General features: G+C 40.8%; 1 protein-coding gene across 1 annotated transcript in view; it reads right to left on the bottom strand.

Annotated features, from left to right (window-relative positions):
• The window catches only part of LOC136872214 (sodium- and chloride-dependent glycine transporter 1-like), a 421,393-nt gene that overhangs the window by 128,721 nt on the left and 269,717 nt on the right, over positions 1–22,955 (bottom strand). The window contains exon 12 of the mRNA XM_068227369.1: positions 15,390–15,489. Within this exon, the coding sequence (XP_068083470.1) occupies positions 15,390–15,489 (100 nt within the window). The remainder of the gene's footprint in view (positions 1–15,389; positions 15,490–22,955) is intronic.

The raw sequence follows: 22,955 nt of genomic DNA, 5'->3' as shown, positions 1-22,955 counted from the left end.
AAGGCCCCGTAGGTTGGGTATTAAATACCCATGTATTAACTTTTTTTTCAAATTGTAAGTTGTGCCTTGAGAGGTCAGTGATTGTAAGTTAATGTTGCCTTGAGTAGGCTTGGAAAACTGAGAGCCTGTTAGCTCTTTTTCAAAATTTTGGTAAGATTAACGAGTGCCTCTGGAAGGCTCCGTTAAGTAGGGGATTGCTGCCCTTGAAAAAATTTGCGCTCTTGTGTAAATTTGAGCTGGGAGCTCAGGAATTGTAAGGCGAGGGGCTTGAAGCCCAGGATCTCTAAAGCTCACTAATCTTGGATTTTCCTAGACTTGTTTCAAGATTGTCATTGTACCTGATGTTTCATTGTCATAAAAAATTGTTAAGATTGAAGTTCTAAAAGAAAAATATAACCTTTTACAATTTTAATTCAATTCTTGATAGTGTAGATAGACCCATTCAAGCCCAAACCTTCTTTCACCATCTCTGCATTCCACACAAACCTCGGAACAATAACAATGACATTTACAATAAGGTACACAGTTGAAAACTAGAAAAGCGACTGGAATTGATACGATTTCTGGGGATATACTAAAGACAATGGGTTGGGATAGTACCATATCTGAAGTACTTATATGATTATTGTTTGGTTGAAGGAGCTATACCAAATGAATGGAGAGTTGCAATATTAGCCCCTGTGTATAAAGGAAAGGGTGATGTACATTAAGCTGAAAATTACAGGCCAGTCAGTTTGACATGCGTTGCATATAAGCTTTGGGAAGCCATTCTTTCTGATTATATTAGATTTGTTTGCGAAATTAATAACTGGTTCAATAGAAGGCTTTTCGGTATTAGGAGAGGTTATTCCACTGAAGCTGAAATTGTAGGACTCCAGCAAGATATAGCAGATATCTTGGATTCAGGAGGTCAAATGGACTGTATCGCGATTGACCTGTCTAAAGCATTTGATAGAATGGATCATGGGAGACTATTGGCAAAAATGAGTGCAACTGGACTAGACAAAAGAGTGACTGAATGGGTTGCTATATTACTAGAAAATAGATATCAGAGAATTAGAGTAGGTGAAGCTTTATCTGACCCTGTAATAATTAAGTGGATAATTCCTCAAGGCAGTATTATTGGACCTTTATGTCTTCTTATATATACGAATGATATGAGTAAACAAGTGGAATCAGAGGTAAGGCTTTTTGCGGATGATGTTATTCTCTATAGAGCAATAAATAAGTTACAAGATTGTGAGCAACTGCAACGTGACCTCGAAAATGTTGTGAGATGGACAGCAGGTAATGGTATGTTGATAAACGGGGTTAAAAGTCAGGTTGCGAGTTTCACAAATAGGAAACGTCCTCTCAGTTTTAATTACTGCGTTGATGGGGTGAAAGTTCCTTTTGGGGATCATTGTAAGTACCTAGGTGTTAATATAAGGAAAGGTCTTCATTAGGGTAATCACATAAATGGGATTGTAAATAAAGGGTACAGATCTCTACACATGGTTATGAGGGTGTTTAGGGGTTATAGTAAGGATGCAAAGGAGAGTGCATATAAGTCTCTGGTAAGACCCCAACTAGAGTATGGTTCCAGTGTATTGGACCCTCACCAGGATTACTTGATTCAAGAACTGGAAAAATCCAAAGAAAAGCAGTTCGATTTGTTCTGGGTGATTTCCGACAAAAGAGTAGCGTTAGTGTTAAAAAATATTGCAAAGTTTGGGCTGGGAAGAATTTGGAGAAGGAGGACGAGCTGCTAGACTATGTGGTATGTTCCGAGCTGTCAGCGGAGAGATGCCGTGGAATTAGTAGACGAATAAGTTTGACTGGCGTCTTTAAAGGTAGGAAAGATCACAATATGAAGGTAAATCTGGAATTCAAGAGAACAAATTGGGGGCAAATATTCATTTATAGGAAGGGGAGTTAGGGATTGGAATAACTTACCAAGGGAGATGTTCAATAAATTTCCAATTTCTTCGAAATCATTTAAGAAAAGGCTAGGAAAACAACAGATAGGGAATCTGCCATCTGGGTGACTGCCCTAAATGCAGATCAGGATTGATTGATTGATTGATTGAACAAATGGAACCATCCAAAGCTGCGTACATTCTTAGAAGAGAAGACTGGAAAATCTATACCAGATCCCAGAACGTTAAGAAGAACCTACGTTGGAAGGTGTTATGACAACGTTACAAGAAATATGGAAGCATATGGGTATGCATAGATGAAACAACAGACAGTATGGGACGATATATAGCCAACGTTATTGTAGGCGTCCTGGAAGCAGGGAATGCGAATGCTGGAGAACCATTTTTACTACATTGTGAGCAATTGGACAACTGGTCAAAAAGTCAGCAAACTGTTTGACCAGTCTTTGAGGTTATTGTGGCCCGGTGGCATTCGGAATGACAATGTGCTGCTTTTAATAACAGGTGCAGCACCCTACATGGTGAAAGCTGCAAATTCGTTACGTGCGCTCTTCTCGAAAATGGTGCATGCCACATGCCTAGCCCATGCGTTACATCGGACCGCGGAGGAGGTCATCATCATCATCATCTGTTTACCCTCCAGGTTAGGTTTTTCCCTCGGACTTAGCGAGGGATCCCACCTCTACCGCCTCAAGGGCGGTGTCCTGGAGCTTCAGACTCTTGGTCGGGGGATACAACTGGGGAGTATGACCAGTACCTCGCCCAGGCGGCCTCACCTGCTATGCTGAACAGGGGCCTTGTGGAGGGATGGGAAGATTGGAAAGGATAGGCAAGGAAGAGGGAAGGAAGCGGCCGTGGCCTTAAGTTAGGTACCATCCCGGCATTCGCCTGGAGGAGAAGTGGGAAACCACGGAAAACCACTTCCAAGATGGCTGAGGTGGGAATCGAACCCACCTCTACTCAGTTGACCTCCCGAGGCTGAGTGGACCCCGTTCCAGCCCTCGTACCACTTTTCAAATTTCGTGGCAGAGCCGGGAATCGAACCCGGACCTCCGGGGGTGGCAGCTAATCACGCTAACCACTACACCACAGAGACGGCCTCCGCGGAGGAGGTACGACATAATTTTTCTGAAGTCGGCAAGTTAATTGGGTGCATAGTGTTTTAAAAGCCCCATCTAGAGTTCTATCATTCAAAACAGAAGCTCCTGAAATTCTCTTGCCTTCTTCGCCTGTTTTGACTAGATGGGGAACGTGGATTGAGGCATGTTATTACTTCAAGAACTTTGAAGTTGTAAAGAAAGTGGTCGATTCCTTCGACAAAACTGAGGCTGGAACAATGAAAACAGCGCAGGAACTCTTGGCTGACAAATTGCAGCTCAACTTTCCTACATAAAAAATGTCGGATCCCTTCGTAATGCAATAAGTGCTCTCGAAAAATTCCAAGTGCCACTAGTGGAGCAGCTGCAAATTGTGTATAAAGGTGTGAATGATCTGAATCGTGTGTGTGGTAAAGTGGGTGAAGTTGTATCCGAGAAATTGAATAAAGCGTTGCAAAAGAACAGTGAGTATAAAACTTTGTGTTCTATTAACAAAGCATTGTCGGGTGAACTTTTTTCTCTTACCGACTGTGAATTGAATCCGGGAGATATTGCTTGTTTTCAGTATGCACCAATTGTTTCAGTTGAGGTAGAGAGAAGCTCCTCCATGTACAAGTCGTTACTTGCATACAATAGGCAATCGTCTTCATTTCAGAACCTACGCAAAGTTTTCATTGTGCATTTCAATTGGAATTTATTGTAAACAGCCACTGAAGTCTGTTTTCTTAAATATTCTTGGTTAATTAAATGACACCTATTTGCTAGGAAAGTGTTTGAAGAATATGCCAGGTCTAAAATATTTAATACCGGGCGAGTTGGCCGTGCGCGTAGAGGCGCGCGGCTGTGAGCTTGCATCCGGGAGATAGTAGGTTCGAATCCCACTATCGGCAGCCCTGAAAATGGTTTTCCGTGGTTTCCCACTTTCACACCAGGCAAATGCTGGGGATGTACCTTAATTAAGGCCACGGCCGCTTCCTTCCAACTCCTAGGCCTTTACTATCCCATCGTCGCCATAAGACCTATCTGTGTCGGTGCGACGTAAAGCCCCTAGCAAAAAAAAAAAAAATATATATATATATATTTAATTTCTTTCACCCGGTGTGGCAAAGTGGTATTTACTTAGTTAGTAACAAAAATAATTTAAACTTAATGCATTGTCATCCATTAAAATTATCTCTCAAATCAGGTAATTGTTTCTTAATAGATTACAAAATAATTTGCGAATAATTTATTGTTTTTTTTTTCAAATTTTGTGTCATTTTTAACCATTTTAGGTCATAAATGCATTTTAAATTTTGCATTTTCTTGCTATTTTTTGTTCATTAATTGCGTCGCCCTAATTATTACATTATTAGCAAATCTACCCGTGTTTCGCTACGGTATTCTATATTGTGTACAGACATCGAAGTAAATTACTGTACATGCAGTGAATAAGAATTTTTAAAATTGCATGCCTCTTAACGCTTTCCAGAAACAGCAGGGGGGAGATCCCCATACATTGTTTCCAGTATAAGGTGCGAGTTGCGGAGTTGTGATGATAACGGCAGGCTTGCTTGCCTACTGCCATTCACAATCGAGTAGGGATATTTTTACTATAATAGCAGGCCCTATTACAGTTTATTATAATGGCAGACAACATCCCTACTGCCAGACAAAATTGAGTCGTGCTGTTATCATTATAATGACAGGCCCCTTTCTTAATCTCAGTCACAGCGAGTTGGTGAGTTTCCGTTACAATAGCAGGCCACTATGCCTAATGCCAGTCACATGTTAGATGGGTAAATTTGTTTGTAATGATGGGCAACTTGCCGTATCCCAAACACAATCGGTAAGGGAAGTTTTGAAAAAAAAATGCATGCTCCCTTGACTTCTGCCACTCAAATCGAGAAGAGAATCAAATTACAATGGTAGTCCCTCCTTACTAATATCAGTTACACAGGAGTTGGTGGTGGTGATTATTAAGATGAAGTGCAACTAGGCAAGCATCCTCTATATAACACTAATCAGAGAGAAAAAAATGGAAGGGATCTGACACTTCGGAAAATGAAGGTATCGACAAAAGAAAGACAAGGGCAACGAAGGGAGTGAAAATTAAAGACTCCCTAGCCCTCGGAAACCTAATAGCGTCGGGGTCGGAAAAGAACAGGAGTTGGCCAAGGAAGGTCGGATACGATAGATGAAAGTTAGGAGTCTGGCACAAGTACGTGGAAGCAATGCCAGGACTCAGATAAGGGTCCCGTGGTCGCCAACCCACGCTCCCAATTTAAGAGCCTCCGGGGTCCCTTTCAGTCGCCTCATACGACCGACAGGTGATACCGTGGGTGTTATTCTATCGCCTCCACCCACAAGGGGATACACAGGAATTGGAGAAGGTTCCCATTCTTGCTGCCAGTCAATGTCGATGTGGAGAGTAATGATTACAACAGCAGACACCCTCCTGCTGAGAGTCACTATCGATTCGTAAAATATTAATTATAATGGCAGACACATCCTTTCTACATCGCTACAAATCGACTTCAATTATATAGATCGACATACGACGTATCTTCTTCTTCTTTTTCTATCGCTTTTCCCACACCTGTAGGGTCGCGGGTGCGAACTGTATCGTACTTGTGGATTTATCCCCGCTTTACGGCCGGATGCCCTTCCTGACGCCAACCCTGTATGGAGGGATGTAATCACTATTGCGTGTTTTGGTGGTGGTTGGTAGTGTAGTGTGTTGTGTGAATATGAAGAGGGAAATGTTGGGACCAACACAAACACCCAGTCCCCGGGCCAGAAGAATTGGTCAGAGGCGATTAAAATCCCCGACCCAGCCGGGAATCAAACCCGGGGCCCTCTGAACCGAAGGCCTCAACGCCGACGATTCAGCCATGAGTAAATCGACATACTAAGTATATGCTAGTTTAAAATATTGCGAACTTTCATTTACAGCTTAACTGTTGCTAAACGATACGTCATATCGACAAACGGATTGTACCATAAGACGCTCATTTAGCGGTTTAACTGGCTGGTCTTATGACATTTTCTCCTATATAATGTATTTATGGGTAAGATTGAGTTAGAAACTTTGAATTAGGTGAGATTTGAGTAAGGTTTTCCCACAGTGCATTAAATTTGAATATTTATGTGAGAGCTACAAGCATAGAATTTGGCTCACATATGGATACTGGGTGGGCCAATGTTCGTGTAGAATTAGATGATTCTGTCTTTCGTATAAGTGATTCAGACTATGAATTATACGTGTACAAATTGCAAAATGTACGTACAATCTAGAAATAGAGACAAAGCTAACTTACAAGGAATACAGATACGACAAAACATCATAAGACCAAAGTTGTAGATCACTCCAAATTGAACTGAGATTGTGCCGTCCGTTTTGTGATAAGACTTGCCGTTTAGCCACGAAATACCTCGAAACGAAGGTCTGCACCGACATTAAATATTTCGATATTTTTCGGGGGTAAAAAGTGAAAGATCTTGAAAGCTTGCAGTCGGTTACAGGTTAAGACATATAATCTTGCCGAATTTAAATATTATAGCTCGTCTGACAGGTTGTGTCGCAATCTTGATTTTTATGGGGGGGGGGGGCTAAATGACTTTCAGGAAACTAAAGCTAACACATGTGCAGATGGTCATTAACACCTGAAAAGGATAACTGTACTACAATTTCGCGAAAATAGTTAATGTACAGACACACGGTCGTTTCGATTTTATTTACAAGATAAGGAATCTGCTCCACGTACAACACCTTTTGGCCTATGTCCGCTGAACTTAGCCCGCAAAACCGACCGTTCATGATATCTCCCTTATTAATCCTCCTATCGAAGAAAAATGCGCATGGGAGAAAAGTTTTAGAAATGGATTTTCATCAAGATTGTTCGATTGCCAGTCAAGTTGTTCTTGTATGTATTGTGGGAGAGTAAAGTCACTGTTTCGGTTCCCTATAAACCCCGAGTCCATTCCGGGAATTTTACATGGTATGGACCTAAAAACCTACCTTTGGACAGGTGGACGCTAAATATGAAGTTTGGTTAAAATATATCCAGTCGTTTACAAGTTTTAAGAAATACGCTTTACACGCACCCGCTCTTGAGTGAAGTATGGTGGAACTTGTACTGATAAACGGTCCGTTAATGATACCTTCCTTATTAATTCTCGTATCAAAATGATGCACATGAGGAAAAAGGTTAATAAATTGATTTCCATTAAGACAGGTATATTTCCGTTAAGTTTGGATGTGTATATTTTGTGGTAGTGCAAAATCACGATTGTATCACGTATAATTCAGAGTTTGAATCACTTATACGAAAGATAGAATCATCTTCTACACTGTTTCAGTTCCCTATAAACACCTAGTCCATTCCGGGAATTTTACATCGTATGGACCTAAAAACCTACCTTTGGACAGGTGGACGCTAAATATGGCCCACCCAGTATCCATATGTAAGCCAAATGTTTGTAGCTGTCACAATCCAAAAGTAATGCACTGTGAGAAAACTTTATCCAAATTTCACCCTATTCAACGTTTCTAATTCAATTTTATCTTATAGATAAAATCTCAACGACCGTGTGTCTGCACATTACTACAATTTGGCAAAATTTTCATTCAATTATCCGTTTCAGGTGTAATAATGATCATTTGCATATTTTTTAGCTTTGATGTCTGTTTGCCGGTTTGTCTGTTTGTCAGAGTTCTTATAACTTGAAAACTACTGGGTATATTTCTAGCAAACTTGATATTTAGAATCCACTTGTCCTTGGGTAGGTTTTAGGGCCAATATTATTTCTGAATACCTAAATTTACTGGGGTTAATCCGAAACCGAAACCATTATTTTGCACTCCCGCAAAATATGCACATGCAAAATAATGGAAATCTACCATCCTTAATGGAAATTAATTTCTAAAACTTTTTCTCATGTGCATCATTTCGATAGGAGGATTAATAAGGGGGATATCACGAACGGTCGGTTTTGCAGGTTAAGTCCAGCGGACATAGCCCAAAAGGTGTTGTTCGTGGAGTTGATTCCTTATCTATCTATATAAATAAAGTCGTAACGACCGTGTGTCTGTACATTGACTATTTTGACGAAATTTTCGTGGACCTATCCGTTCAAGGGGTAATGATGATGATGATGCTTGTTGTTTTAAGGGGCCTAACATCGAGGTCATCGGCCCAGGGTAATAATGACCACCTGCATATTTTTTAAATTTAGTTTCCTGAAAGTCCTAATTTTTACCCCTCTCCCCCAAGTGAAGATTGCAGCACAATCTGCCAGACGAGCTAGAAGATTGATATTTGGCAAAAGTAAACGTTTTAGCCTGTAACCGACGGAGAACTTCCAAGATCTTTAAATTTTTTCACTTTTTTCCCCGAAGAAAATCGAAATATAAGGCAATTTTAATGACGTGCAGACCTTTGTTTCGAGGTATTTCGTTGCTAATCGGTACGTCCTATCACAAAACGGATGGCACAATCTCCGTTCAAATTGAAGTGATCTACAACTTTGGTCCTATGACGTTTTGTCATATCCCTGTCCCTTATATATTTAATTTATCTCTATTTCTCAATTGTAAGTAAATTTTGTACTTTTTATACGCAAAATTCATACTTTGAATCACTTATAGGAAAGATAGAATAATCAAATTCTACACGATAATTGACCCACAGAGTAGTCATATGTGAGCCAAATGCAATGTTTGCAGCAGTAATGCACCGTGAGACATTCTTACACAAATTTCACCCTATTCAGCGTTTCTAACTCAATCTGACCCATGAATAGATGAGATACGAGGAAATATCAGAGGACCATCCATTTAGACAGCTAAATGCGGCGTTTTATGCTATTATCCGTTTGTCGATATGACGTGCCGTTTAGCAGCAGTTAATCTGTAAACGGAGGTTTTCAATATTTTAAACATTGAATGTCGATCTATATATATTCATTGATTTCGATTTGTCGCGATCGAGAAAGGTTGTGTCTGCTATTGTAATCAGTAGTCCCTACATCGACTTTGACGGGGAGTAGGAATGGAGTCCTTCTCCAACTCCTGTGTAAGTGGCATTAGTGAGGAGGGCCCACCATTGTAATGAATAATTCCCTTCTCGATTTCATTTGCAGAAGGCAAGGGAGCATGCAATTTTGTTGTAAACTCCCCTACCCGAATGTGTTTGGCTGCAAGCAAGGGTGCCCACCATTATGAACAAATGTACCCATCTAAAATGTGACTGGCATTAGGCATAGTGGCATGCTATTTCAATGGAAACTCACCAACTCGGTGTGACTGGCTGACATCAGGAAAAAAGGGGCCTGTCATTATAATGATAACAGCACAACTCAATTTTGACCAGCAGTAGGGAAGATACCTGCCATTATAATAAAAACTACTCAACTGTAATCTGTCTGGAAGTAGGAAAGGGGGGCTGCGATTTTAACGAAAACTTCCCAAATCGATTGTGACCCCGCATTAGGCAATGAGGCCTGCCATGATACTGTAAACTTCCCAACTCGATTGTGAATGGCAGTAGACAAGCGAGCCTGCCGTTATCATCACAACTCCGCATTTTGCACTTTACATTGGAAACAATGTATGGGGACCTGGCCATGCTGTTTCTCGGATAACGCTAAGAGACATGCAATTAAAAGAACATCTTATTCAATGCATGTACAGTAATTTACCTAAATATTCGTATACAATGTCGAAAACCGTAGCGAAGCACGAGTACGTTCGCTAGTTTTGTAAATATTTTCGTTTCGGTCGTCTGTGGACCACGTTTGACAGTCGTTGCAGATTCTTCTCCGCCTTCACGCTCTTTTGTATAGGATATCCCTTTTCTTACTGGCGTTTCTCCAGTCTCCTGAAAACCGCGGAACTTTTTGACGAGTTGTCAAAATCAATTCCTGTCTGTGATATAATCTTCAGGAAAACCCATTTTCGTCCAGTCCAACCTCACTTCTCGAAACTATTTCAGCTCTGTCTTCCTCCAAAACCAAACCCCATGGCACTAAAGCCCTTGAAGGGCCTTGGCCTACCAAGCGACCGCTGCTCAGCCCGAAGGCCTGCAGATTACGAGGTGTCGTGTGGTCAGCACGACGGATCCTCTCGGCCGTTATTGTTGGCTTTCTAGACCAGTCTGTCTTTCTCTTCCTCAAGAATTCAAAGATTCCATCCTCAACAAGTCTCCACAAAAGAAAGATTCCATCCTCAACAAGTCTCCACAAAAGTGTAACCTTCTCTTCCTCATCTATTCAACCACTCTTCCATTCTTTGATAAAATTCTTTGTTAGATTTGAGTCTCCTATGCCCATATTTTTCATTTGGGCTCAGAATGTTTCTCAACACTTTTTTTTCACTTTTTAAAACCCAACTTTTCCAATCATGTCCAATGTTTCCGCTGCATACAGGCCCTCAGGTTTAACAAGCATAAGATACAACTTTTGTGTTGTAGGTATTATTATTATTATTATTATTATTATTATTATTATTATTATTGATACAGTGATTCCGCGGCTCAGAGAGGAACAGGAAGCGCCTGGTTTTAATGGGCAGAAAAGCAATATTCAAAGTATAAGTTAAACTAGCGGAATTTCAGAAATTTTATTTCTTTACCACTACAATTTCATTTAACCAAAATTTCACAACGTTTAGAAGAGCAGACTTGCACGATAAACTTCTACAAAAGTGCAACCATACAGGAGCTTGTAAGGTTCAGAAAACAAAATAAGAGCTCAAAAGCTCCGACGCCGGTACAGCATGAACCTATTGATTCCTAACAGGTAGCCTACAATTATTACGGGATTGAGCTCCCCTTTACATGAAAATGGCAATGATTAGGTCGAGTTGCTTCATCCTCAGTTCAAATAGAGGATAGCCTTAAACGTTTTGGAAGAGACGATTTCACAAAACAAGCTAAGCCCCATAATGGGCTATTGATACAGTCTTTCGATTTACATTGTTGATAACAAATTCACAGATCTAACTTACTTACCAAGGTTACCCTTCGAAAAACGTATATACAGATGCCAAACGCCTTTATTACTTCGCCACAGCAAAATAAATGTAGAAAAGGAAATACTATAGCCCGATAACTAATTAGAAAGTAGGTGGTCAACAAGCACTCGAGAATGAAATGGTTCGAACCCTAACTAGGCTGATGGCTCGCGCGAAGCATAGAAATATTTAAAACGAAAAACGTTAAGTTCAATTTTAGAGTTACGAAAACTTAGTCACCCTATTTAATTTGAATGGGAGAATTACGAGGGTAACCACTCGTGCTCCCTTAAATACAACCAATTTCCCATAGGGAAATAATTATTTAAATCGGGAGACCACCCTAAATAACGACGAGAAAAGAAGGCCTTAATGGTTATATATTACATGAAAAGTGAGAAAATCTTCCCTACACTTCTCACGCAGTTAGTACACTTAGATAAGTTTATTCTGCCATACCATATTAGTTGGAACGTCTTCCAGGCCGTAAATCACACCTCCAGACACTGAGGGTGAAAATGCCTCAGCTTACATAGAGAGAAAGCCGGAAAGATCTAGATGTTTACAATGTAAGGATCGGATTGGGCGGCTTACATTAACCAAGAGCACGTTGGTCAGAAATATTACATTCTAGTTTAAGATAGGCTGACGGAATTAGAGGGGGTGGTAGAGGAAGTATGTGCAACTTCGGAACTAAAAATAATAACCACAGCATACTATCAAATTCACAAACATAGAAATACAAACTTTCTTTTAGGATTAGTTGGAGTTTTACCCTCAAGGATTCTTATATATATCGATAACAGGGCTACCTAACCATAGAACAAAAAACGATTACGATGTCTCTAAGTTCAGAGTCTTTAGCAGAGATGGTCATAATATAGGACAGCTCAAGGAATACACAAATAGAGACACTGTACCACGGTACAATTATTATCATTATTATTATTATTATTATTATTATTATTATTATTATTATTATTATTATTGTTGTTACGGGGTTACCCGTAGACCAGCAGAAGTGAACGAAGGTGCCGGGGTGAATGGGTCTAACTACAATATCAAAGTTAATTTAAAACTTTAACAAAAGTTATATTTTTCTTTTTTCTTGAATTAAAAAAAATCATCAAATAACTGTTACAATTAGCAAATCTGGAACAAGTCAAGGAAAATACAATACAGTGAATTCCACAAGTCCTGGGCTTCAAGCCCCTCGCTTTACATTTCCTGAGCTACACGCTCAACTTTACAAAGATCACAACCTTTATGCAAGAGCAGAAATCCTTCAATACCTGGAGCGCTTGCTCCCAACACACAATATCAAGCCTCCCAGAGGCACTTTTACAACACTAGAAAAGAGCAGACGTGCTCTCAGTTTTCCAAGCTTATTCAAGGCAGCATTAAATTACAAATTCTGGCCTCTGAGGCACAATTTACAATAGAAAAAATGATTATACAGGGGTATTAACTACCCAACCTACGGGGCCTTCATGCAAACGAAAAACGGTTAAATAAATGGTCCGAACACAAAATGAATGGAGGTGAAATCTTGCACTCCTAGATGGGAATTCTTACAACCTAAAGGGCACTAGGCCGATGAAACAGGGGCTATTCCCAAACTGTGGAGGTGATTCGTATAAGAATAAATTAAGCCATTACGGAAAGGAAAACGACCAGTTATAAAACGTAGCCACCTCAAACCAATATGAAGGGGAGCTCAAATGTGCGTAAGGTTCGTTGATGGTCACGAGAAGAAATGTTTGCACCTTGTTTAGGTCTGAAAAAATTAACATGAGTGGTTGAGCAACCATTTCTGTGCAGGTGGTGCATTACGAAATTAGTATAAAATGAGGCTTTCGACGGATATCTAGGTGATCCAGGATTTTTAAGTGGTGTAGGGGAGGATATAAACAGATTCTAGTGCCATGGGATCTTTTTCTTCAAAAATTGCGTACACAGATTATATTCCCACCGTCATATAAGGAGTTACAATAAGAAAAGTATCGTTTCTCTTCCGATACTAGAGGTGTGACGGTGATTGTTGTTTTAAGAGGAAGTACAACTATAGTAGGTAACGATCCTCTCTGAAAAAAATAAGTGGAAATCAAAATGAAAATAAACATAAACAACGGAGGAATTTGAAAAGAATGTTTAGAAAACATTAATAAAAATGTATTAAGTTCAAAAGGACACCGTGAACTTGAAATTTAGAACCCCTTGATTAGTCCACTCTCACACATAAAGCGAATGACGAAATCATCAGTATTCTCGTCATCGGCTACTATGGGTTCGAGTGTCTCCTGCAGACCGATAGATCGGCACACTCTGTGAGGATGTGGGCCACGGTGAACCACAACAACACACTGTGGGGTCTTCCCTCTTCAGGAGGTAAGAGTGCGTAGATCTTCCATGAGCTATGTTCAGCGTATGTAAAATTACGGCCCCTCTCCGTGAAGGCTGGAAAAAGGACCGCCATACGGCAGTTTGTCAAAAAATTAATTTCTCTCAGCTTGTTGGTAGTTCGAATAACTAGCTACTCCGATTTCCAGGACGCCAAGATGGTTCAACGTAGCTGAGAACATTTGCACGCATATTCCAGAGTTACATTTTCGTTTTCTTTAGTGGTTTAACGTCGCACTAACACATCGAAGGTTTTGGGCGACCCAAGGCCGTGGCCTTAATTAAGGTGCAACCCAAAATTTGCCTGGTGTGAAAATAGGAAAGCACGGAAAACCATCTTCTGGGCTGCCGACAGTGGGATTCGAATCCACCATCTCCCGAATGCAAGCTTACCACTACGTGACCCTAACCGCACGGCCAACTCGCTTGATACTTTAGATCGCGATGAATATCTTAACAGAAAGAGCGTAGTAAGTCAACAAATTAAAAATACGAAGAATTAGTAAAGTAATAATAATAAATAATGTTATTTGCTTTACGCACCACTAACTTACGGTTTTTGAAGACGCTAAGATGCCGAAATTTAGTTCCATAGGAGTTCTTTTACGTCCCAGTAAATCTACCGACACGAGGTTGACGTGTTTGAGCACCTTCAAATACCACCAAACTGAGCCAGGGTCGTACCTGCCAAATTGGTGTCAGAAGGCCAGCGCCGTACCGTCTGAGCCACTCAGGCCGCCTCAATAGAGTGCCTACTCGTATTTCTTTCGGTTGGCGAATTTACTGCGCGTCAACGCCCACGCAGCTGTAAGCTTGCAGGCTCAAACTCCAACATCGTCAGTTTTCCATTTGACTGCAGAAAAAGTCAACTCCGAACAGGCCATGAAGGCCCTTGGAGGAGTGGAAGATACAGGCTTCTACTATCCGTAACCTCGGCACTTAGTGGGGTAGTGTGGTTAGCTCTACGCCCGGCCGCCTTTGCCCTGGTACTCATTTTTGGTCCCTCATTTGACTACAGGTTGTACGGTAATTAAAGCAACGGCCGCTTCCATCCCAGTCCTATCTTCTTTTTTTTTTTTTTTTTTTTTTTTGCAATTGGCTTTACGTCACACCGATACAGATACGTCTTATGGCGACGATGGGACAGGAAACGCCTAGGAGTGGGGAGGAAGCGGACATGGCCTTAATTAAGATACAGCCCCAGCATTTGCCTGGAGTGAAATTAAGCTATCGGCCAAAGGAAGACAAGGGCCACGAAGGACGTGAAAATGAAAGACTCCCTAGGCATCGAGTGCTCTAATACCGTCGGGGTCGGAAAAGAACAAGAGTTGACCAAGGGACGCCGGATAGGATAGATTTAAGTGAGGAGCCTGGCACAAATAAGTGTAAGCTGTGCCAGGACTCAGATAAGGGCCACGTGGTCGCCAACCCACACTCCAAAGTTCAGAGCCCCTGGACCCCATTTTAGTCGCATCTTACGATACCGTGGGTGTTATTCTACCGTCCCCACCAACAGGGGAACATCCATCTTCTAAGCGGTATGGGGCAGGGTATTTGTATCCACCAGTCAACAGTGTCCAGCTCCATGGCTGAATGGTTAGCGTGCTGGCCTTTGGTCACAGGGGTGCCGGGTTCGATTCCCGGTAGGGTCGAAAATTTTAACCATGATTGGTTACCTTCGCTCGCACGGGCGCTGCGTGTATGTGACGTCTTCATCATCATTACATCCTCATCATTACGCGCAGGTCGCCTATGAGCGTCAAATCAAAAGACCTGCATTTGGCGAGTCGAACTTGTCCTCGGACACTCCCGACACTAAATGTCATATGCCATTTCACTTTTTCAGTCAACAGTATCGAAAATAGTTTCAAGTGTCATGGGTAAAATGTTTCAAAAAATATTAACATCTATCAAATAGTTCCCGAACGTTTCTTGTTAGCATATTACCAATAAATACCAAAAAGAAAATATATTTCTTACCATAAATCCACAACATAATTGTAGTTTCTATGAAACATGTAAAGATGACTGGAATGGATACACAGTATGCATCCAAGAGCTGCAGGACGTAAATTCCTCCCTGTAAAAGAAATATTAAACACCATTTTCATAACAGGAGTGATAAAGGTTGCAAATTAAAACGATAATTACCGGTATTATTAAACACTTAAAGCCCATAGTACTACGGCCCTGATGGGGCTTGGCCTATTTAGTGGTGGTGGTGGTGACTATTGTTTTAAGAGGAAGTACAACTAGGCAACCATCCTCTATATAACACTAATCAGAGGGGGAAAATGGAAGGGGTCCGACATTTCGAAAAATGAAGTTATCGGTCAAAGAAAGACAAGGGCCACGAGGGGCGTGAAAATGACTCCCTAGCTCTCACAAACCTAATAGCGTCGGGGTCGGAAAAGAGCAAGAGTTGACCAAGGGAGGCCAGATAGGATAGATGAAAGTGAGGAGCCTGGCACAAGTAAGTGGAAGCAATGCCAGGACTCAGCTAAGGGCCCCGTGGTCGCCATTCCGCGGTCCAAAGTTCAGAGCCCCTGGGGCACCTTTTAGTCGCCTCTTACGACAGGCAGGGGATACCGTGGGTGTTATTCTACCGCCCCCACCCACAGGGGGAATTGGCCTATTTAGGGACTGCTGCTCAGCCCGAATGCTTGTAGATCTACAAGGCGACGTGTGATCATCGCGAAGAATCTTCTCAGCTATGTTCCTGGCTTTCTGGACTTGGGCCCCTATTTCGTCACCACATATCGCCTCAGTTTTTCTCAGGCTCACTGTGTAGACCTCGAACCATTCCTCATATCCAACTAAAAGAAAATCTGGACTAGAATAAGGGCATGGCTCTAAGTAACAGGCGGATTACATACCGCTAGACCGTGGGCCAGCAGCTTAATTCTCAATGCGAAGATTGGTTCGCAGCAATTCTTATTTCTGTTAGTCTCTTCATTTCCTCATATGAACCTACTCCTACATCTTCTCTGATCTATCGAGAGAATATAGCCTATAATATAATATAATATAATATAATATAATATAATATAATATAATATAATATAATATAATATAATACACGAGGGGATAACAAAAAACGGAATTATTTTTGAAAGCTATATATTTTCAATTTCTTACAAAACAACTTTATCACTTTCATTAAAAAAGATGGCGCTGGTGTATGAACACGGACTGTCTAGCATTTACGTGTGATAAATGGTGTTCTTGAAAATCAATATATATAATCATTATTTGATGCAGTGCAAATGTTTTCCTTCATGAGAGATAGTGTTATCCAGGTCTGGTTTGCTATTCGTATGGTGAATTGAAACATTTGGGTATCTCCGGAATTTGTGTTGCACTCGCCATTTTAATATTTGGCCAAGAAGTATTAGTCAAGGAGTAATCGTAAGATACAAAACTCCGTTGAATATCTTAGAGTTTATAACTACCCGTGATAATAATTAATTACGTTTATCAGCCATAAGGCGTAGCGTCAAGGCAAGACCAACTACAATATATCAGACCGTATTATCGAAACCAAAATGGTGGACATCGTGGGCGCAGTAGCTGCCGACTGATGGAGGTTAGAGTAGCACGCAATAACTTCATTTCGGGGATAAACCAACTACTATTCACGGTTTTCGGATATGCCGGAATTTAGTACTGCAGGAGTTTCTTAACCTGTCAATAAATCTACCGACACGAGGCTGAAGTATTTGAGCACCGGACTGGGCCGGGATCAAAACCCGTCAAGTTGGGGACAGAGGACCGGAGCGTCAACCGTCTGACACCCTCAGCCCGGCGTCACATTAAATTATTTTCGTTGATACGAAAGCGCTACACAGTCCGCCAGAAATTACGAAAATATCTGGTACATATTTTGCCAACGGTGGTAATTTAACATGATAAATGTAACATCATAGAGAAAATCACTGTTGTACCTTTGAAAACGCTTCACGAACAAGTACTCTCATCACACATAATAGAATCACACATATTCTACTAGAACAGATGGACAGTCCCACAGCAAAAGAGAACAACAAACTGATTATTTAGACGTTTCACTTACTCAAATAACGTTTTCTCTTAGATTTCACTTCGCTGGATAGATGGAAATACATTATAAAACTGTTAAAATGATATTTGTAACATCATTTTGAATGTTCGAAAATATTTAAGGTGTGAACTTCCTCAGCTTATTCATTCTCATAAGAAGTATGAAACATAACGTGTTGCCCTAATTTCGAAATGGCGGACAATTTCTAATGTTCAGCACTAAATCAAAGGGAAGTACACCCGAAATGATTATGCCAGCCCAATGAACGGCCCTGGTGACGTTGAGCCTTCCCTACTGGAAACTCTTAAAACATATGTTGACATATATGGTAGCCTATAGCAGCACTTCCAACAATGATGATAAACTTAGTAATGAAACGTTCAGGCACTAAAGATATAATAGGATTTTCTCCATTGAAGAACATGGGTATAAAAACTCCATTGACTCTAAACAATGAAGTCTTTAACCTATATGGACGAGCTTCAATTTGGTGTAGACAGCTTGATAACAGATATCCACATCATGAATCGGAATGTATTGATGCTATAAAACCCCCGCGATACAAACACAGCTAATCCCTGCAAGCCACTATGTCATGTGTGTAGCAGTGTACAAATTGCTCCATCTGTCACACTATATGTTTCGTTATACTCCAAGATCCAGCCAAACGTTTCCGCAGGCAAGCACAAATACAATTGCATCTAAATCACGCGACACTTAGAAGCACATAGACGCTGACGAAACATCACCGTATCAATTATCATACGTCTAAATGAATGGGGTTTTCGAGTAATACGAATAGGTTCACCATTTAGAATTAGAAAAAGTCTTCCCTAACCCAGACTTACTGTACTCTCAGGTTACATATGCGCACTACTGTTTTGTAGAAACATTCACGATGTATGTTCCTAATTCGCTTCTCTCTTAATGTTTTATTCTTTAGAAAACTTATATACAAATAGTTGTATGAGAGGCATTGCCGTAGTTCGATTTAAATCCGGTTCCCAACGCTTGAAGATAATACATTAATCTTAAGGACTTCACACTTCTGTGATTAGATTTCACCATAAGATATAGAAGATATAGAAATTTGTCCGATATCATTTGGAAAGACCATAGTTGAGTACTCATCAACAGTTTCTTGGCTTGTGATGGATGAATCATTAACCTGGGAAAACATACAGAGATTATAGGGGGAAAACTTGTAGAATTTATTTCATGATAATGTCTTTGAAAAATAATTTTAATTTAGAGGCTTGTCGAATAATGTTTTGCATATGCCTGTCCCATACGGTATGGAATTGTTTACTGGGGGAATTCACGATATAGAGAAGTCATCTTTAAGTTACAAAAGAAAATAGAGGAGTGGCCGGTGTCTGCAGGAGGACAAGCTGCAAGAAATATTTTAAACTTTATTCTATGTTCCAAACACTTGTATATATGAAAGAGAATGTAATCAGTTTCACCATAAACTCAGATGTACATGTTTATAAAACTAGAGATAGACACAGTCTGCACATAGAATCACACAAAACTAAGCTTTATGAATCAAGCTTGAATTATGCAGGAGTACTTTTGTTTAATAAATTGCCAGACTTCATTCAGCATATAAAACCGTGTTCAAAATTTAAGAAAGAATTATTCAAATTTGTTTCAAACCATTGTTTTTATTCTATTGAAGAATACTCAGCTCTTGAAAATTAACTTATGTGTCGTCTTTTTAAAATCTGTGTTTCTTTACTACATTGTATATTTCTTTTTAATTCTCATAGCATGTATATTACCGTTTTATCCTCGGTTACTGTAAATATGATTATTGACGTGTCCCATATCACTATATGATCTGTTGGATGAAATAAAATACACTAGTGTCCAAAAGTTAAGCATAATCACTAAACGAGGCCATACCGCATGAAAGGAATGTCACACGGATTGCTGAATAAACGGAAGCTGACTCACACCATATGTCACAAAACTTGTCCAAAATAACAGTGTCAGAAAGGTTCTGATAGATAAGGTACACCTTTGACAACAACTGTCAGAACTTTGTAATGTCTTCCACAACAAAATATGCTGCTAATAGGGTGTATGGTTACCCCCTAACGGCCACACATGCTTCGCAGCGACGTGGCATTCTCTCTATCAGATGGTCCAAGAGCTCTTGTGGTAGTCGATCCCATTCCTCCGAAAGGGTAATGGGAAGGTCTTGGAGGGTCCTTAGTGGAGGCTGACGGGGTGCAATTCGCCTCCCCAATGCATCCCAGGCATGTTCTATAGGATTCAGGTCCGCAAAACTCGCTGGCCATTCCATGCAATGAATCTCTTCCCCAGCCTGAAATTCATTCACCAGAGCAGCGCGGTGCGGTCGGGCATTATCGTCCATTAAGAGGAAGTCTGGACCAACAGCACCTCTGAAGAGTCGAACACGTGCTCTCAATACCTCATCCCTGTACCTCCGAACGTTAACAGTGTTCCTCGGACCACCCATGAAGATATGCAGATCCGTACGCCCATTCAACGTGATGCCGCCACCACCACCATACTGGTCCCGTCCCACGATGTACCTGTGGTTGTATCGGCTACCCGGTTCTCTCCAGATTAATGTGCGACGGGAATCGTTCTGCAAACTGAAGCGGGATTCATCTGTGAAGAGCACATCCCTCCATTCATTCATGGTCCAGTTTCGATATTGACGGCCTCACTGAGAACGGGCCCTTCTCTGTGCTGGAGTGAGCGGGACGCACACCGCTGGACGTCGGGCAAACAGCCCTGCTGTTCTGAGCCTCCGGTACACAGTTGGCCAGGAAACGGCAACCCCTGAGACAGCTGCAAGCTCCGCCGACAATTGTCTTGCAGGTGAACTCGATTTCGTCGGGCGGTTAAGGCCAGATATCGGTCCTCCCGTGGGGTGGTTATCCTTAGTCAACCTTCTACTGGCCAACGGCTAACATCTCCTGTGTCTCGAAATCGTCTCCATCATCATCATCATCCTTTCATGTATTAGTCCTACAGAAGAACTGTTACGGTCTATACAAAAGATTTGCATTTTCACGCCATCTCTTCCTGGGGCGTCCCAGAGATCTCTTCCCACTGGGGCAGTAGTTTATGACTGCTTTGGGGATCCTGCTTCAGTACATTCTGTTTAGGTGTTCTAGCCAATTTCTCTGGTATTCAGATGTATTCCAATATACTGTAGATCTTCTTTTAAGGTCATTCAGCACATCTGTACTTCTTTTGTGTTCCCACTTAGTGATTCCTGCTGTTCGCCGCATGTATTTCATTTCAGCTGTAGTTATTCTTCTCTCATCGCATTTCCTCAGGGTCCACGCTTCACTTCCATAGCAAAGTACAGGTCTTTTTGTAGATTCTTGTACGGGTGTGTTTTTGGACTAATGAAGGTCTAAAAAATTTATTGATGATTCCCAAACACCTGTTAATTGAGGAGCTTTTCTCGGGTATATCCAGTTCTTTAAAGAAAGACAGAATGTAGCCGAGGTATTTAAAATCATTTACTCTTTCCAAAATGTCGTTATTTAAGCAGATCTTGATTCTTACCGGTTCCTTGCCACAGAAAGCCATTATCTTAGTTTTCTCAGGGGATATTTCCATTGAGTACTTTCCTGAGACTAGGTTTAGGTTATACATTGAACGCTGTAAATCATCTTCTGAGGTGGCGACCAGCACTAAGTCATCTAATATTGTGTCCAGCTATAGATTTCTGTTAACGCGGATGGAACCATGTCTTGCTTCTCTAAATTCTTGTATGAGAGCATTCATATAGATTATGAACAGGAGAGGGGAGAGACCGCAACCCTGTCTTACTCCTGTGTATATTGTTTTCCACTCTGATAATGTATCGTTGACCTTTACGGAAATCAGGTTATGTTTGTAAAGGTTACTTATGTTCTGTACCATCTGTTGTGGAGTGTGGTCGGATATTAAAATATTAATTAAGGCATTGCGGTTTACTTTGTCAAAAGCTTTTTTGAAGTCCACAAAGGCAATGTGTATTTCTACATTAAATTCCCTGCGTTTTCCTAGAAGGATTTTCATTGTGAAAGCCTGGAAATGACACTTTGTGGCACATTCAAAGATACGATGACTTCAGTCTGTGTCTGGCCTTCTTTCAGGCGGCCCAGTATTCTACCCTGCAAAACGGTGTCCAGATGGCGTCGTTGTACCATTATGTTGTCACGTTCACCACGAGGCTACACTCCGCACACTATAACAGGGCAAACACGACTGAGGAAATATGGGGCGCAGGCACTGGCTGTGTTTACCTTCCAGTTATGCCGCTTGTCAAAGCAGGGAACACTCCTTTCCTATACAGAGCGAACAACTAAGGTTGTGTTGTGAACCTGGTTTTAAGTCTAGCTATGGCAATGCCTCTTATACACCTATTCTTAAGTTTTCTACGGAATAAAACAATAAGAGGGAAATTGATTAGGATTATACATAGTGATTATTTTGAAGTCAATCACACAACTCTAGTGTGCATACATCATTTTGATAATAAGTCTGAGGGTAGGGAAGACTTTTCTCTAATTCCAGACGCTGAACCTATTCGTGTTCCTCAAAAAATATTAATTTAGATAGAACATAGTTGATATTGTGATATTCCGTCAGTGACTATGAGCTTCAAAGTGTCGAGTGATTTAGATGCAAGTGTATTTTACAATAATCTGTGTTTGCCCGCGGATATGTTTGGCTGGATCTTGGAGTATAACAAAACTTACAAGTGTGACAGATGGAGCAATATGTATACTGTTACACAGAAGAAATAGTGACTTGGAGGGATTTGCAGGGTTTTACACTACCAACACCTGCCCAATCATGCTGTGGTTACCTGTTATCAAGCGACTACACCGAATTGGCGCTCGTCCATGTCGTTAAATATCAATGTTTAGAGTCAATAGAGTTTTTGCACTCATGCACTGATGCTCTTTAACAGGTAAAAACCAATTATATCATTAGTGTCTAGGTTACCATCATTTGTGAAGTGCTGCTATGCCATATATTAATATCATGTTAGCATTACCAGGGCCGTTCATTGGATTAACATAATCATTTCAGGTAAACTTGGGCTGAGTGGCTCAGACGGTTAAGGCGCTGTCCTTCTGACCCTAAGTTGGCAGGTTCGATTCTGGCTCACGCTGATGGCGTTTGATAGTGCTAATTTACGTCAGCCTCACATCGGTAGATTTACTGGCATGTAAAACAGCACCTGCGGGACTAAAATTCCGACACTTCGGCGTCTCCAAAAACCGTAAAAATGTAGTTAGTGGGACGCAAAGCCAATAACATTATCATTTCGGGTGTACTTCCCTTTCATTGGGTACTGAAATTAAGAAATTATCCACCACTTCAAAACTATGGCAACACATTATGTTTCATAATTCTCTTGAGAGCGAATAGAGGAATTTCGCACCTTAATTTATTTTGAAACATTCAAAATAATGTTATAAATATCATTTTAACAGTTTTGC

This window comes from Anabrus simplex, chromosome 4 (assembly GCF_040414725.1).
Source record: "Anabrus simplex isolate iqAnaSimp1 chromosome 4, ASM4041472v1, whole genome shotgun sequence".
Classification (NCBI taxonomy): domain Eukaryota; kingdom Metazoa; phylum Arthropoda; class Insecta; order Orthoptera; family Tettigoniidae; genus Anabrus; species Anabrus simplex.
This window is presented reverse-complemented; position numbering and strand designations above follow the sequence as displayed.